Source organism: Zeugodacus cucurbitae, chromosome 5, assembly GCF_028554725.1.
Source record: "Zeugodacus cucurbitae isolate PBARC_wt_2022May chromosome 5, idZeuCucr1.2, whole genome shotgun sequence".
In the NCBI taxonomy this organism is placed as follows: domain Eukaryota; kingdom Metazoa; phylum Arthropoda; class Insecta; order Diptera; family Tephritidae; genus Zeugodacus; species Zeugodacus cucurbitae.
The window spans coordinates 37,190,658-37,207,299 of NC_071670.1; the positions used below are offsets into that span (position 1 = coordinate 37,190,658).

General features: G+C 33.3%; 3 protein-coding genes across 3 annotated transcripts; 2 read left to right on the top strand and 1 right to left on the bottom strand.

Moving 5' to 3' along the window:
- The first annotated feature begins 1,621 nt into the window (after positions 1 to 1,621).
- LOC105218297 (dynactin subunit 4) lies at positions 1,622 to 3,899 on the top strand. The gene is made up of 7 exons (XM_029044159.2): positions 1,622 to 1,846; positions 1,919 to 2,064; positions 2,123 to 2,253; positions 2,315 to 2,469; positions 2,530 to 2,692; positions 2,762 to 3,362; positions 3,429 to 3,899. Exons 1-7 carry the CDS (start codon positions 1,718 to 1,720, stop codon positions 3,625 to 3,627), a joined length of 1,524 nt encoding a protein of 507 aa, XP_028899992.1. The 5' UTR covers positions 1,622 to 1,717; the 3' UTR covers positions 3,628 to 3,899.
- A 47-nt stretch (positions 3,900 to 3,946) lies between these two features.
- Positions 3,947 to 7,034, bottom strand: LOC105218296 (IWS1-like protein). The gene is made up of 6 exons (XM_011193795.3): positions 6,861 to 7,034; positions 5,525 to 6,763; positions 5,296 to 5,464; positions 4,864 to 5,227; positions 4,397 to 4,807; positions 3,947 to 4,326 (listed from the first exon to the last, which is right to left on the bottom strand). The coding sequence occupies exons 1-6, from the start codon at positions 6,877 to 6,879 to the stop codon at positions 4,204 to 4,206; spliced, it is 2,325 nt and encodes a 774-aa protein (XP_011192097.2). The 5' UTR covers positions 6,880 to 7,034; the 3' UTR covers positions 3,947 to 4,203.
- Positions 7,035 to 7,417: 383 nt separating this feature from the next.
- On the top strand, positions 7,418 to 12,564 carry LOC105218294 (exonuclease mut-7 homolog). Its single transcript, XM_011193794.3, has 9 exons — positions 7,418 to 7,716; positions 7,820 to 7,957; positions 8,021 to 8,232; positions 8,298 to 8,503; positions 8,572 to 9,605; positions 9,673 to 9,901; positions 9,959 to 10,392; positions 10,459 to 10,574; positions 11,685 to 12,564. The coding sequence occupies exons 1-9, from the start codon at positions 7,524 to 7,526 to the stop codon at positions 11,787 to 11,789; spliced, it is 2,667 nt and encodes an 888-aa protein (XP_011192096.2). The 5' UTR covers positions 7,418 to 7,523; the 3' UTR covers positions 11,790 to 12,564.
- Positions 12,565 to 16,642: the final 4,078 nt, after the last annotated feature.

Here is a 16,642-nt window from a genome sequence, read left to right on the forward strand (position 1 = left end):
TGTATTAAAATTGGTAGTACATACGTAGGTTTATATACATTCATATATATAACAAAATGCATAATACAATTTAATTAGTATGTAAATCGTGTGCACACACACACACACCCCCGTGTATCCTTTCCACATCCGCTAATCCAAAAATTTCCACCATCTACCTAATGTATGTCCATAACTGCACCTAAAACAAAGTATATATATATACACATAAATATTTAGAGCATTTGTATTATTTGTATAATGATGGTATAAAGCAACAAATTATATATTAAATTTATAATTACAAAATTATTAAACTTAAGTAGCTTTACATTATTTATAAAAAATCCAAAATAAACTAAAAATTAAGAGGAAAGTGAATGAGTAAGATACATACACGCAAGAAATATAACAAATAATAAAAAAAAAATGAAAATGAACTAATTTGCATATTATGTAATGTAATAAACGGATATAAATTAAAGATAGAAACAATGCTAAAATATTATAAAAAACATGCTAGTTTCATTTACATCGCTCATATACTTGAATGTTACATTGCAAGGGTCTTCAAATCGTTTTGTGTTTATATAATCCCATTCTATATTCATGCGTAGTATGCGGTGTCGCAGTGGTGTCAACTGGCTTTTTGCTAGTATAGGAAAGTTCATCCTCTGAAGAGAGTTCTCAGCCTTGATCGGATCCTGTCTCCTTGAACGCCACCACTGGGTTAGTCAGTTTCCATTGCAAGTTTCATTGCTTTAAGGGGTATTTCCGTTGTTGTTTGTTGTAATTCATGTAGTTTTTAGGACCAGTTGTTGCAGTAGCAGTATAAAACATTCCCCAAATAATTTTAAGGAATGCCGCCGATTCGACAGTCCTTGGTCCGTTGCGGTTACGTAGAACCGACTGTCGTGGGAACCAGTCGTTCGCGCATCCAAGCAGCGCAGTCCCCGGACCAGCAACTCGTAGCGCGATAAGGCTATATTTACCTCCCAAGTCGGTTCGGTATTGGGAAGGCTCCGTTAAATTACAGCCGAATTAACCTCTTGGCTCCAAATAATCCCATGGGTACGGTACGCATTCATTGCTTGTCGTCAATGCTTGGACATGAAATCCTGGATTAGGAGGTTGTAGATCTTGAACACCGCACACACGCTCATCGACCTGACGGAACGTGTTTCCTGCTATAATAATATGCTTTCTTGGACCTATTGTTACAGCGACCATATTGAATATTGAAAGTTATAGATAAGGTGTAAATGTGGAGGCTTTCCGATTCCTGTAGGGTTCTACATACAGAATAGAAACTGTTCGAATGGGCAGACATGTTTGCAAGATTTGCTGTTGTTATAGAGATGGAATAATTGCTGTAAATTCAGAGTCATTGTGGTTTCCTTGGGGGTTCAGCAGATTTGGATGATCTCTATAACAACAGGGTTAGAATAACAAACAACGTCATAACAACAACATATTAAAAAATATATATTTTAAAATAGAAGAGTATTGCATTTTCTTTGATTTTGTCCCACAATCCTTAAGCCGAGTTTAATTTTTACTCTAGAAGTGGGTACTCCATAGTTTTCGGTACGTACAGCTAAACTTATCGGTACACAATAGCAAATTAAAAAACGTTGGCAACTCTGCGTTTGTATAGTGCAGTCATCACCACATAATCGGCTCTTGGCAAAGATTTGCTAAACTAGCAAAGTGAAAATTGTAAACATTTTATAAAACTATGGCGAATTTTATGCAAAATAGTGTAGTGAACTACGCCTGCACCTGTGGCCTAGTAAATCCAATAACGAAATTATTTTTTTGTCGCCATTGCTTGAAGCTGAGGTGTGGTTTCTGTGTCTGCCATGAAGTGAGTAATTTGTTTCCCAATTGGGAGTACTGGTTGTGTACATACAAATATACATACGCTTGGGTACAATAGGTGGATTCGCATTTCTGTTCCAATTGTTTGGAAAACATACCATCATCGGAGGCGAAGCATAAAAAGAATTGCTGCACCAATTGTTTCAATTGCCCCTGTTGTCAACACACTTTATCGGCACGAGCCACAATGGTTGTGGTGCCAAAGTAAGCTAGCGTATATCAATAATTGTTTAAATACTTACAAATGTTACGTTTGGAACAGGAAAACGGACGACTCCCCGAAGGAAGGTGAAGGTGATAGCGTTAAGGCCGTAACGAAGAAAATGTACTATCTCTCTTGTTTGGGTTGCCGTTGGACATCGCGTGATGTTGGCATTCCTGATCAAAATGTTGGTAAGTAGTAAGCTTAAATTGTTTGTGCTTTTACGTCTTTTAACATGTCATGTTTTAATAGCGACCGGTGCTTGGCCCGAAAACGAATGCTCATACCAGACGCGTTTCAATGCATTGCTGGAGTATTATCAAGCTGTCGTTTTACAAGACAAACAAGAGAAGCAGGAATATTTAAGACGTAAAACTCCAAAAGCGCACAAATTTCCTTCGCTAACGGTACGTAAATATTAATTAAACAATTTGCTTGTAATATAATATGCAATGCTTTCGCTTTAGGATCGTACTGGTTTAACTGTGTCGATGATACGCCGTCAAATCGGTTGGCCTGATAAAAATACTCAAAAGGCAAAGCCTGTGAATATCACGCCGTCTGTGGCCACAGATGAACTTGAAGAACTACCGGCTGATGTTTTCACGCAGCCAATAAATTTGCGTAACGGTAAATATTTAAATTTTTTTTTCTAGTTCAAAAATATTGGTATAAACACAACGTAATGTATATTTACAGTAAGCAACATTCAGCAACGTCATGGTCAACCATCCGATCAGCCATTCACTGTGAACAAGTTGTACCCACAACGTAGAATCTTATGGATTAAACGCTCTTTACGCTGTCGCCAGTGTGAGCATAATGTGATTAAACCGGAGTACCATCCCACTTCGGTGAAGTATCGCATACAGCTGTTCGCAAACTATCATGTTCCCGACGTTTTGCTCGTGCGCAGTGAAGACGTTTTGCAAGCTGGCAAATCTGGTGCGATTATACTGAAACTCACTAACCCAACCATGCATGATATGTCTATAAAAATAAAAGAATTACCCACTCTTGCGGAAGAATTGGAAATGATTGAAGAGTTTAAACTCGCTTGCAAAATCAAGGAAAACACCGCAACCAGTGCAGCTGCTGAATCGTTGAAATCCATCACAAGTTCGCCATCGTTGACAAGCACCACACTCTCACGTCAAACATCACTTATAGAAGATCCACGCGTTGTGCAGCAAAAGGCCAATGTGAAATTGAATAACAGTGAGCTAAACTTTGTACTCAATCAACGCGACGATTCAACCGAATTCGATGAAGATGTGCAAACGCCGCGCGAGGAACCAGAGTAAACAATTTATGCAAATAAAATATATAAACAAATGCTGATTTTTTTTCTGTAATTTATTTTCAGATTTATTATTTGGCGCAAATCAAATAAGGTCTCAATACGTCTACCTTTTACGAGCGATGAATCATTGAAGGCTGGCGATTTGGTGAAAGTAGGCTTCACCATGGAGTATACATACGTCAACACGGTGACCAATACACCAACTTCACACACGTTGAGTGCACGCGTATTTATCGATGCTGGACAAATAGTGGGCGCATAAGTCGAGAAAATGTGAAATGTGAAAAATTAAATATATTTAGCACTAATTATTACGTAACAAAAGTGAATAACACAACTGTCGCGCTTAAACTGTCATTCTATGATTTGCTACGCGTATAACTTTGCTGTATGCAGTATTTTCAAAAGAAAAGTGAATTTTTTGAGATTTATTATGTATGTATTATGCACCAGCAGATGCATTGAATGCATTGCTAACAGTCACTTAAGTGATTGTATTTATCTGTATTGGCTAAATAAATTTGCAACCAAGCATTTCAAGTTTCTATTTAACCTCATAAAATATAACGAAAGAAGCGATGTAATTTTAATGATTTATATTTATTTAAATTTCATTAACCACGTTGGGTACACAGTTTTCAGAAGTAATCCCAAACGTTGTGATATATGTGTCTTAACATACATTTTTTCATTGTAATACCTATTGATGGGCTCTCCAGTAAGCAATATCCAGCGTAAGCATATAAGTAGAACAAATACAATAGTACATGGGGACAGACAATACATTGAATTTATTGTAGTAGATTTTCTATCACTTTAGAAATGTGCATTACACAGCTTATAGTGCCATTTTGCGTCCTTCAATGGAAATCTCAACAGCGCGTCTGGACGATTTCAAACGTTTTGCGTCCAAAAACTTTTTCATATGCTTTTCAAAACGATTTGGTTTACGTTTCGTCGACTGTAAAGATAAGAGATAATAATTAACTTTTACCCATTAGTTCAATAGTATTTATCTTTATTTCACATACCGATGAAATTTCGCCTTCGACCGTTGATTTCGGCCGTACGACGTAATCCTTATTTGATGGCAGGGGTACACGTGCTCGCGCTACCCAACCAGGATCGCCAGGACGTAATGGCTTTTCGTCATTATTTGCAAAGGCTGAGTTTAGACCCTTCTTCTTGTTGGAGGATGTTGTCGGTTGCGGCTCTGGCGATTTCTGTCGGCGTGGCATTTGTGCTAAATCGCGCTCTTGTCGTTCTTCCTTTGACATGGCCTTAAAATCGCAACTCAAATTGAAAATCGGACGCGCCCACTCCGATATTAGACGACCGGCACGTTCGCGATTTGATTTTGTCTCTTGCGGATGTTTATATAAATACATAACAGCCTTGCCAATTCCTGATTGTTTCAAATAACTTCTATCAATGGTGGGGAACTGGAAATCAAAGGATTCTTTAGCGTCATACTATAGATTAGAAAAAAGTAGCTTACATCTGCTAGCAATCTTAAAATGCTGTCACGTATCTGCACGCAAGGTAAACTTCTGTTTGGTAGTGGCGCCAACCAATCCGTGAGCACGTTCAATATGTTGTGCTCCAAAAAGGCCAATTGTAAGTCTTTCTTAATGAGCTGCGACATAACCATTTTTAGCATTGAAATCTTTTTTGTTGCGGGTCTACCTTCCATGTTCAATTGACGGTCTTCGTCTGCTGCATTTTTCATACCGACAATCAACTGATCGATTAGGTCGTCGTTATCATTTATCAAGCTAATATCACGCTTACGACGGCGCACCCGCTTTTCTTCCTTTTTCCGTAGTAACATGGCATCAAAGTCCGAGACGAAGTTATCATTCCTAAGAATGCAAGTAATTTTTGTTGTTATTTTATTTAAAAGTAAAGTAAATATAACTTTAATACGTACTCTCGGCTATCGTCAATTGGTATATTTTCATCATCGGAACTTTCGTCTGCTTTCTTCTGCTCAGACTCGCCTTCATTACCCTCTTTAACCACTTCATCCTTCTCTTCTTCGTCTTCATTGTCTGTGTCCGTTATTTTTGCACGTTTTTTCGTAGTCGAGGGACCTTCATCTTTAATAAAAATGAATTGCAATAAAAACTGCACAATTATTAATTTGTAAATCCACTTACCTTCAGAATCGCTTAAAATATTTCTCTTTTTACTTTTCTTGACCACGGAAGGCGAACGTGAATTACTCCTCGAGCGTGATTTTGATACTGATCTAGAGCGACTACGTGATCTTGATTTGGAACGTGCAACAGAGCCAGACCGTGATCTAGATCTGGACTTTGAGTGGCTGCGGCTCCGACTACGGCTACTACGACTGCCAGATCTGCTTCGCGATCTTGCTGAACCACTGCGTGAGCGTCGTGATCCACTACGTGAACGGGTACCACTCCTAGAACGTCGAGAACCACTACGAGACCGATTTGAACCACTGCGCGATCGTCTGGATCCACTACGCGATTTGCGTGAGCCACTTCGCGACCTCCTAGAACCACTACGTGAACGTCTTGAACCACTGCGAGAGCGATATGAACCACTGCGTGATCGCCTTGAACCACTTCGTGACCTTCTTGAGCCGCTACGTGAACGTCTGGAACCACTTCGTGATCGTACTGAACCACTTCGGGAACGTCGGGAACCACTACGTGATCGTGCAGATCCACTACGGGAGCGTCTAGATCCACTACGAGAACGAGCTGATCCACTGCGTGAACGGTGTGAACCACTACGTGAACGCAAAGACCCACTGCGAGAACGGTGTGAACCTGATCGGGAACGTCGTGATCCACTTCGTGATTTTCTTGAACGGCTACGGGAACGAATCGATCCACTGTGCGAACGTCGGGAGCCACTGCGAGAACGTCTTGAACCACTTCGGGAGCGATTCGAACCACTACGCGATCTGGAACGGTCTACGGCACTTCCATTTCTGTCGTTTTTTCTTGAACCGTTTTTAGATGCAGCACTTAAACTTCGACTACGACTACGGCTAATTCTATTACTTTCTGTGCTAACATCAGCTGGCACTGTATTCCTATTTTGACTACCACTTCGACTACGACTTTTTGTTCTTGGGCTATTTTTATTTATACTTTCTGCGCTCTCGTTAATAGCATCTGACCTAGTGGGAGATGCTGGTGTCTGAGGGCTTGGTGAACGTGATTTCCTTGAGTTTTCTGCAGTCTTATTAATAACACTGGGGCTATGGTTTTCTCGATTTTCTTCATTTGTTGCTTTTATGTTGGAATTATCTGCACCATTCTCCGAATTGGCGAGACAATCATCGGTTTCTATAATTTTATCTGGAAGTGTTACTGCATTAGCGCCATTTGCAACGGCTTCAACAGCTCCATTAGAAACTTCTGTAAAAGATATTGGAAATGCGTAAAAGTTTTGTGAAAAGAACCGTAACCTCACTTTTAGTATACACGTCTCTATACGAATATACGAATCACTTACCTTTTGCAGTAGTTTCCATTTTTCTATACTATATATTCACTGGCTGCACCGAATAAAACGGTTCAAGCCTATATTATAACCACGTTTCCCAATAAATTCACGTTATTCTTGGCTTATATCGCGAGGTGAAAATTGACGCTTTCTGACACAAACAATTATAAAATATTATTAGAGACGTACGAGGCGACATTTAATTAATCGATAACTATACAAAATCGTTTTCAAGAACGATTTCTAATGTAGGGTGTTCACATCAATTCTTTACACACTTTAATTAATTATCTGTAATAATTATATATAACTGATGCTACAACTTATAACTAATAAATCGGAAAAGAAATATGAATAAAATTATATATAAGAAATAATAAAAATATAAATTATCGTTTATACGGTAGCTGGAAATACTATTATTTTTATTTGAAACATTTAGTTTAAATATTTTTAGAATATACTATTTTGTAGATACATATATATGGTTATTATTTAATTTATTGTTTAAACAAATAAAAACGAAAAGTTTAATACAATTAACGATAACTAAATAAAAATTGTAAATGATGGCAACTCTATGAGATGCACCTCAACATTAGCGACAGTTGGAATTACTTACTTTATCATTAAAAAAATAATACAAAATTACGTTGCAGAATATTGTTAAGAATGAGTTATCGTGGTATTCCAGCTGGATATGAGGACGACCAGGATTTTAGTTGCCTCTCCGACATGGTGCAGAAAATAACGGTCGTACCAGACATCACTATTGCTGCTGGGCTGAATAACGAAAACTTCGATCGCAGTCTCAACGCCGACGTCGACAGTTGGTTTCACAATTACAAGGAGCAATGGAATTCATGTAAGTGGCCTTTTGATAAGCTAATGTTTTTCACTTATATTATCGTAATAACAATGCAAATTTACGATAAACAACCGCATAACTATATATAACATTTGTCTAGACAAACGCACCCCTCATGCTCTACACAATCTCAAAGGGATGCTTATGATAGATCCGGATCCCCTTTTGCTTGCCTTAAAATTGATTGCAAATTGTCCAGGATGTAATAATTTAAAAAACAAAAACTTGGCGTTATTTAGTAAGTCTTGAGCTTTATTACATTTACGGTATATATTAAATAAACGCTAATAAATTTATGTAGTATTGGAAACCATTTGTGACCTCCATAAACAACATCCAGAGATAGCAGCTAAATGTTCTGACAACACGCGCATGGTTGCTTTCAACTTTGTGAAGACTTGCGGTATAGTGCCGCTATATAAATCTGTGATGATCACGTACGAACTGAATAAGATATGTGAAATGTTGGTGCCTAAAATAAAGGAATTAATATCACAAGGGCACTTTAAAGATGTATATTTTCAAAATATTTCTGAGGTATTTATATAAAAAACAAAACTAATTGAGACTTCTTACAGGCTGCATATTGGACGATGAATTTGCAAATCACACACCTTTTTGGCATTTTCGATATAATATTCCCATTAATTTTACAAGATAAAGTGCCACTGGCAGAGAAGTATCTTAACACTGCTAAGGACTTAGCGTTGCCCACTGTGCAATTCCTTGATTCCCTACTGGATAAACAAAAGACTGTATTTGAACATTGTGATGAAATATTAACGTAAGTTTCCACATTATATATGTATATAGATTTCATAAGAGTAAATAAACATTTATTTTCTCAAATAGAAAATATGAGTACAAAGACGTCAAACATAATATTTTAACGTATCGCCCAATGTCCAAGTTAGTCACACGCTTGGCGAAGACCTACAAAATTGACAACCATTTCACACCGAACCTCAATTTCACAAAGGCTTGTTCGTATATGCATTTTCTGTGGCATAAATATCGCGATGGTGGCATGAGCTGTGATGCATATCGTGAGTTGGCGCGTGATGCCGCCACTACTAGGCCCTTACAAATGGACTTGATAACTAATGTGGCCTCGTATAGCGATTACGAGGAAGTGAAATATTGGATAAACTATTTTAACATACCACTCGATGAAATAACAGATGATATACGCGAAAATTTGCAACGGCGACGACCTTCAGAAAACACTGTTGAGATTCAGAAGTTAAACACCAGCAATGAAACTACTAGTGCCACAAATAGCGGTGGTGCCACTAACAAATCAAAACGTGCAAATTCAAATTCAACACTACCTAATAATTATTTAACATTAGCGCTACCCATTGATGCTGTTATATTAATCGATGATCGTGCGAAATTCCACGAAATGTTAGAATACTTGCAAGGACAATTGCTCATCGCATTCGACTCGGAGTGGAAGCCATCGCTTTGCAATGAGAACGTCATCTCACTCTTACAAATAGCTACGCCGTATCGTGTTTATCTCTTAGATTGCCTCTCGGCACAACTTGGCGAGGAATTATGGCAACAGCTCGGCCAACGAGTGTTTAACAATTTGGAGATTTTGAAAGTCGGTTTCTCTCTACATCAAGATTTACGTATGCTGCACAAATCCTTGCCGTTGCAATTGAATTTGAATACGAAAACCTGCTATTTGGACTTGCGTGAATTATGGCGACGACTGAAGTACCTACAAATTGTGAAATTCCCTTATGGTTGTGGCACCGGTTCCGGTGGCAGCTTGGGTGCATTAACTGAATTGTGTTTGGGCAAAAAATTGGACAAATCCAACCAGTGTTCGAATTGGGCAAATCGACCGTTGCGGCACGATCAAATTATATATGCGGGTAAATAAATGAAAACTTTGCTTTCCAAATATTCAAAAACATATTGTATTGGCTTATTAAATTGCAGCTTTGGATGCGCATTGTTTGCTGCAAGTGTACCAAGTAATTGCCGAGATACTCATAAATATAGGCCTAGATCTTGATGAGGTCATTAATGAGATTACAACTGGCAAAACCGGTTACTTATTTCGCATGAAACGCGCATTCACGGAACACCAACACAATGACAGCAGTGCGTCTGCGTCTGCCAAAGGCATAAGTGCACGAGTTCCTGCTGTCAGCACCAATTTTGATGGGTAAATACATGTATTTTGTACAACAACTTTACATACTTTAATGACACAAAAATTTAGCGCAATTAGCACAAAATTCATCTGCGATAGAATGCTGTATGGACTGTCGAAGGAACTGCGCAAATTGGGTATTGACTGTATGGTGATAATAAAAGATAATTTGGACCACTATGTGAATATAGCCAAGAGAGAGAATCGCTACATACTCACACGTGACGCGCGTTACGATGTATTCCTCAACCTATTGCCACAAACACAATGCCTGCTCATACCTGATGACTCGAGCGTCGAGCAAGCGTTAAATATACTGCGTCTATTGGATATAAAAATCTACGAGCACAATCTATTTACGCGCTGCCTCCACTGCAATAGCAATGAATTCATTTTGGCATTGCGGCATGAATTGCAGGTTATGCGTTATGGTCAGGTCTTAGATGATGTTAAGCAGTTGAGCGCTGCGAATGCAACGCCATATGAGCGTGCATTCAATCTATGTATGTATATTATTGTACCGTTATTGTTTAAATATCTCTAAAACATATTTTCATCTCGAATTTTAGTAAATGTGAATGAAGACATCTTAAAATCAAAAACAACCTATCGTGGCAAGCCAATCAAACTGCAACGGATTAATTCGCATATATTGCGTTCGAAAGAGCATTTTTACATATGTGATGTGAGTATTTCTAAAAAAAAAGTAGTTTAATTTTTTTATTTTAATAAATTAAATAATTTATTTTTTTTTATTTTGCTAAAATAAATAATTTAATTTTTTTTATTTTAATAAATGAAGTAATTTAGTTTTCTTTATTTTAATAAATTAAATAATTTATTTTTTTTTATTTTACTAAATTGAATAATTTAATTTTTTTTATTTTAATAAATTAAATAATTTAAATTTTTATTTGAATAATTGAAGTAATTTAATTTTTTTATTTTAATAAATGAAATAATTTTTTTTATTTTACGAAATTTAATAATTTAATTTTTTTTATTTTAAGAAATGAAATAATTTAATTTCTTTTTATTTTACTAAATTAAATATTTTTTTCTTTTTTTTTAATAAATTAAATAATTATTTTTTTTTATTTTAATAAATTAAATAATTTAATTTTTTTGTTTTAATAAATTACATAATTTAATTTTTTTATTTTAATAAATTAAAAAAATAAATTTTGTGTATTTTAATAAATTAAATAATTTAATTTTTTTTTATTTTAATAAATTAAAAAATTAAATTTTGTGAATTAAATAATTTATTTTTTTTTTATTTTAATAAATTAAATAATTTAATTTTTTTGTTTTAATAAATTAAATAATTTATTTTTTTTATTTTAATAAATGAAATAATTTATTTTTTTTTATTTTTACTAAATTAAATATTTTTTTCTTTTTTTTTTAATAAATTAAATAATTATTTTTTTATTTTAATAAATTAAATAATTTAATTTTTTTATTTTAATAAATTAAATAATTTATTTTTTTTTATTTTACTAAATTGAATAATTTAATTTTTTTATTTTAATAAATGAAATAATTTATTTTTTTTTTTATTTTACTAAATTAAATATTTTTTTCTTTTTTTTTTTAATAAATTAAATAATTATTTTTTTATTTTAATAAATTAAATAATTTAATTTTTTTGTTTTAATAAATTAAATAATTTATTTTTTTTAATAAATTAAATAATTTAATCTTTTTTAATTTAATAAATGAAGTAATTAAATTTTTTTATTTTAATAAATTAAATAATTTAAATTTTTTTCCTAATAAATGCGTTTTTTAGAATTGCGGTATTTGTACTTGGGACGGTGCGCATTCAATACACGGCAGTGTAATGGATTTGATCCGTTACAACAACTGTGCAACAGATAATGCTGCTGGATTTTAAGCATGGAGACCTTGTGACTGACTGTTTTTTTCTTTTTGCATTGAGTGGTATTAAGTTAACACTATAAATATTCTTATTGTTTTTTTTTATTTAATAAGCATATTGAGTTTTAAACGTCAAAATAACGGGTGAGGCGAAATTTTATATTTTCACTTCTCGTCTTTTAATTTTGCCTGATAAAGGCAAATTTCTTAGAAGCAAGCCAGACACACCATTGAAATGCAAGTATATATATATTTTTTTAGTAATCGCGCTCTCAGATACGCCGCTTTAAAATCAAAATTATTTTTTAAGTCATAAATTTATGTTATATAATTTAGTCAGTAAAAAGTGAAAATTATAAAATTGTGTAATTATCAACACCGTTATTTTGACGTACCAAAGCTCGCTACAAGTATCTTTATATACAACATACATATATGTAGCTCTATATTTGACATTATATACCTTTGTATTTGTAGACTTGGAAGTGACATTTTTATTTTTTTTTTGCCAATTACATTGATGTATGTAATCATATTCTTAAATTAGTACAAAATCAAACAATATTACAAATAAATGAAAGTACATTGAAATGAATTGAGAGTACATGAAAGAAACGAAATACAAATTAAATAATACATAATATATATGTATGTGTGTATGTTAGTCTGGACGTTCAATATAGCCCTAACAATTTATTAGTATGCAATAAGCTAGCGTGTGAAAATCTCAAAACCCATAAGATGTATATGTCTGTAATAAATGAATTTAATAAAATTTATGTTACACTTTACATATACATTTTAGTTTGTACTAAACTCACTAACTAAATGGTTCAATTGCACTGTAAGTAATAATAATTTTGCGATAAATTAAAAGTTTTCAAAAAATGTTTCCGATATATGTATGTATATGGTAATTATGTCGTATTTCCCATGTCCAGACTTTAAAGTATCGCTTATCCACTTTTCGGGTCAACAACCGTAATACAAACAGCGGCAAAACGTGCTTCAAGTCGTCGTTCATTAAACAAATTCTAAGCTCATACATATAAACACTGCTTTGGAATTATCTGTGTGAGCATTGTCACAACAAAGCTACATATGTACGAACATATGTTAGTGCATATTTATGTAGATATATTTATGCACCTAATTGTGCATATACTCGTGAGCATATAAACAAATTGAATTGACTGTGAGTAAGCAAAATTTTAAATATGTAAATACATACTTACACATGCACAACGGTAAGTAAGAGAGTGCTATTGAAGTAAAAAAATTAAAAAAAAAATTAATTAGTCTTGGAATTGAATGATATCTATGTTTTGTTCGAAATTTGTGCTTCTTCTTCTAATATTCTTCAAGGCGGAAAAGTTGTTGGAATTCACAATATGTACTTATATGAGTATTAATTGTGATTTCTTTGCAGTTTTTTAGCATATTCTAAGGGGTATAATCGCACCTCAGTTATCGGTTGTACATATGTAACTGTAACGGACCCAGTTTTTTTCAATTCAGATTTGCCTTATTAACTCGACAGCAACCCTTAAAACTATTTAGCGAATTTTTCTGGGACGACAACAACAATAAGAGGCTTATGAAAATATCAACTAATATTATTATTACACTATACAACAAAATCTACCTCTTTTGGACCAAATATAAATTTTCCGGGAGATGGAGTGTTAAGTAAAAAAGGATGTTTCCCTTTTTCGAATTTCGAAAATTTTTTTACTGGAAACTATCATTAATTATAGTATGTAAGTTACTAAAAAAGTAAAAAAACATTATTATTAAGCTAATATGACAGATGATATGAGCGGTCGAAGATGGATCTTTGAAAAAAGATTAAAACTGAAACTACTGAAAATAAATAAGTACGGAAGCCAAGAGGAAGGTCGCTAAACCACATTTACAAATTTCAAAAGTTGCATCAGTATTTTTCGAAGTATAAAGGCTTTCTATCATGTAAGGTTAACCGAATCCTTTTATACACAATTGAATTAGGAATTATATTAAGGCTAACTTCGAAAATTGAAGTACACACGTTTTTTACATATGACTCAATCTTCTGGAAAAAAAGCTAAGTTTGATCCAATACCCAAGTGTTGTACAGTGTTATCAACAACAGGCTCCAACCGTTAACAAACCCAAAATGTTTATTGTTACGACCGCGATTGCTACCAAGGTAGAGAGCCACAACAAGATCCTTATGCCACTAGCCAGCTGTACATGGGAAAAGAACAAAAAACGTTGCTGTGAACATACCAGGTAATCAACCGGCCATGGATGTAGTAGGATACAGAACAAATGCCGTATTCATGAAGTACTTACTTTTATTTTATTTTTCATTGAATTCTTTCCAGTGAATGGCGTCCTTGGAGTCAAATCACCAACTATCGAGTTTGAGTTACCTTGCGAAATTAGAATGTCACTTACGCAACTTTGTTCTGGATACTGCAGCAAGTAAAACTCCTACATATTCAGACTAGATTCCGACAAATCCAATATACATACATATGTCCTTCATGTAGCGAGTCCCCGCATGACACGAACCACCTTTTTGTATGCTCAATTAACTCCATTCATCCAATACTGCCTTCTCTTTGGTATGACCCTGTTGAAACAGCTCGTTTCCTGAGTCCTTAGTTAGATGACGTCGAAGACAAATGGTTTATACATACGACTTTAAGCTGGCTTAATATAATAAAAAAAGTACTGTTTTATGGGAATTAAATATAAATTGGGTACTTCTGATTTTAAATGCCTCAAGTGAAATATGAAATAAATGTATGAGTAATTTTAAAAATTAACGTTTTTATACTGTGTAATAATATTATTCTGGCCATTGGCATCATTGTATACGCTTCCTTTTGATTTTTATATTATAGAACTTTTCCTCTTCCCGCGTGTGGCTTGACTCATTGGTATTTTAACTTTCATTTACCCCACTGTTAGTAATAAACGTGTCTACCGCTTTAGTGGGCCACATCCGGGAAGTATGATAGCCCCTTTATGATATTTTAAAATAAATTTTTAATTTCAAACGTTCCAATTACATATTGTGGTTAACTCCAAAGGAAATGTGGTGTGCTTTTCGATTGAATTGAAATTCTATTGCAAATTTTTTTCCCCGCTAATTGAATTAAACAATGAAATTGAAAACTTAAAAAGTTATTCCAAAAATGTTTATTTATTGCTTTTCGTTCAAAGTTACTGCTTTGTGGCGACGTATGGGTAGTCACCACTTAGCGTACATAGAAGCTAACCTAGCTTGGCATATTTCAGAATTGTTAGACAGTGTGGAAGCAAGACTGACGCCCAATCACGTTCCGAAACAAAGTATTGAGAATGTCTCGAAATACGTCGCGTGATTTGATTAAATGCGAGCAAAACTATGTGTGCAAAATTATTTTTATACGATTATTGCGCAACAAAAACACAATAAAATAGTGAAAAATCAAAATTCGATTTTAGTTGTTCGAGGCGAGTCGACGCGAAATGGTGAACTATTAGTGAATAATAAGAAATTAATAACAAATTATTAAGTGTGTGCATAGTGCTTTGTGTCCTTGTGATAAAGAAAAAATAGTACAACAGGATTCCATTGGAAATACAGGATCTTCGAACTGGCAAGTTGTGAAAAAAGTGCATCGAAAAAGTGTTTCAAAATTTTTATATGGAAAACAAAAAATATTAAATAAATATTTAAAATTGTGTCAATAAAAAAAATAATAAAAAAGAGTTTTTCGAAAAGGATAATTAAAAAAAATTGAAGTACATTTATTTGGAAACTGTGAGCAAAAAAATGGTACGAAAAAAATTAAATGTTGTGAAAAATTTGTAATTTAATAAAAAATAATTCTAGAAAAATTTGAAAAGAGTATTTTATATAAAAATTAAAATAAATATACTCCTGTGTTTGACAAAAAGGATAATACAGTCCAATTAATCTAAATGTGAGTTTAAATAAAATAAATTTATTACAAAAAAAAAAAAACAAAAAGTGGCTCAAAAAGGATTATTTAAAAAATTTAAATACATTTATGTGGCAACTGTGTGCCATTAGGATGTATGAAAAAATATTTAAATATGTGAATATTTGAAAGTGAAAATTAAAACATTATCCTGTGTTTGCCAAAAAGGATAATACTGTATGTTTAATCTAAAAGTGAGTTATTTTTTCAATTTTTTAAAAACAATGATTTTAAACTTAATAAAAAAATTATAAATATTAACAAAAAAGTATAGTGTTTCGAAAAAAGAATGTTCCAAATTTTATGTGAATTATATCGAGGTTGTAATTTTGTAGAAAAAATTTAATGCAAAAAAAGTGCTTGAAAATTGTGAGAGCTGAAAATTTGGTAGTTTTTCAGTTACGAGGACATTTTTTAATGATTGAACATAGAAATTGGGCAAAATATTGTTTAATATATTATAAAATTAAAAAACAACAAAAACAATAGATAAAATAAGTAAACAAAAAATATGTAAAAAAATTATGTTAAAAAAAAAAATTGTTTAAATACAATTATTATTTGATAATGAATATATGTATGTGTATAACCATTTTAACTTATTTTGCTGTTTAAGAACTTAAAATCGTCTAAAAGTACCAAAAAATCAATCAATATATGTTCAGTGCTTATATATAAAGGATATTTATAATTTCCTAGCAACTAAGTGAAAAACATGTATTTCGAATATTAAAACAAATATTTAAATTAATTTTTAAAATTATAATTCAGTTAAAAATTCTGTGAACTTTTGTGAAGCCATACTAATTGGATTCCAGTTTATTTATTTACATACACGATGCGATATGCCTTGAACACGCATCGCAAAAATATTTTAATTAATAGAATTGTG

Bases quoted from the DNA above. Each gene is read 5' to 3' on its own strand.
- LOC105218296 (XM_011193795.3), bottom strand. The intron at 5,465-5,524 runs GTAAGTGGATTT...TTTTTATTAAAG, and splicing joins TATTTTAAGCGATTCTGAAG to ATGAAGGTCCCTCGACTACG. The intron at 4,808-4,863 runs GTAAGCTACTTT...TTTGATTTCCAG, and splicing joins TTTTAAGATTGCTAGCAGAT to TTCCCCACCATTGATAGAAG.
- LOC105218294 (XM_011193794.3), top strand. From the start codon at position 7,524: ATGAGTTATCGTGGTATTCCAGCTGGATATGAGGACGACCAGGATTTT. The intron at 8,504-8,571 runs GTAAGTTTCCAC...TTTCTCAAATAG, and splicing joins CATTGTGATGAAATATTAAC to AAAATATGAGTACAAAGACG. The intron at 9,606-9,672 runs GTAAATAAATGA...ATTAAATTGCAG, and splicing joins CGATCAAATTATATATGCGG to CTTTGGATGCGCATTGTTTG.
- LOC105218297 (XM_029044159.2), top strand. From the start codon at position 1,718: ATGGCGAATTTTATGCAAAATAGTGTAGTGAACTACGCCTGCACCTGT. The intron at 2,065-2,122 runs GTAAGCTAGCGT...CGTTTGGAACAG, and splicing joins ACAATGGTTGTGGTGCCAAA to GAAAACGGACGACTCCCCGA. The intron at 2,693-2,761 runs GTAAATATTTAA...GTATATTTACAG, and splicing joins GCCAATAAATTTGCGTAACG to TAAGCAACATTCAGCAACGT.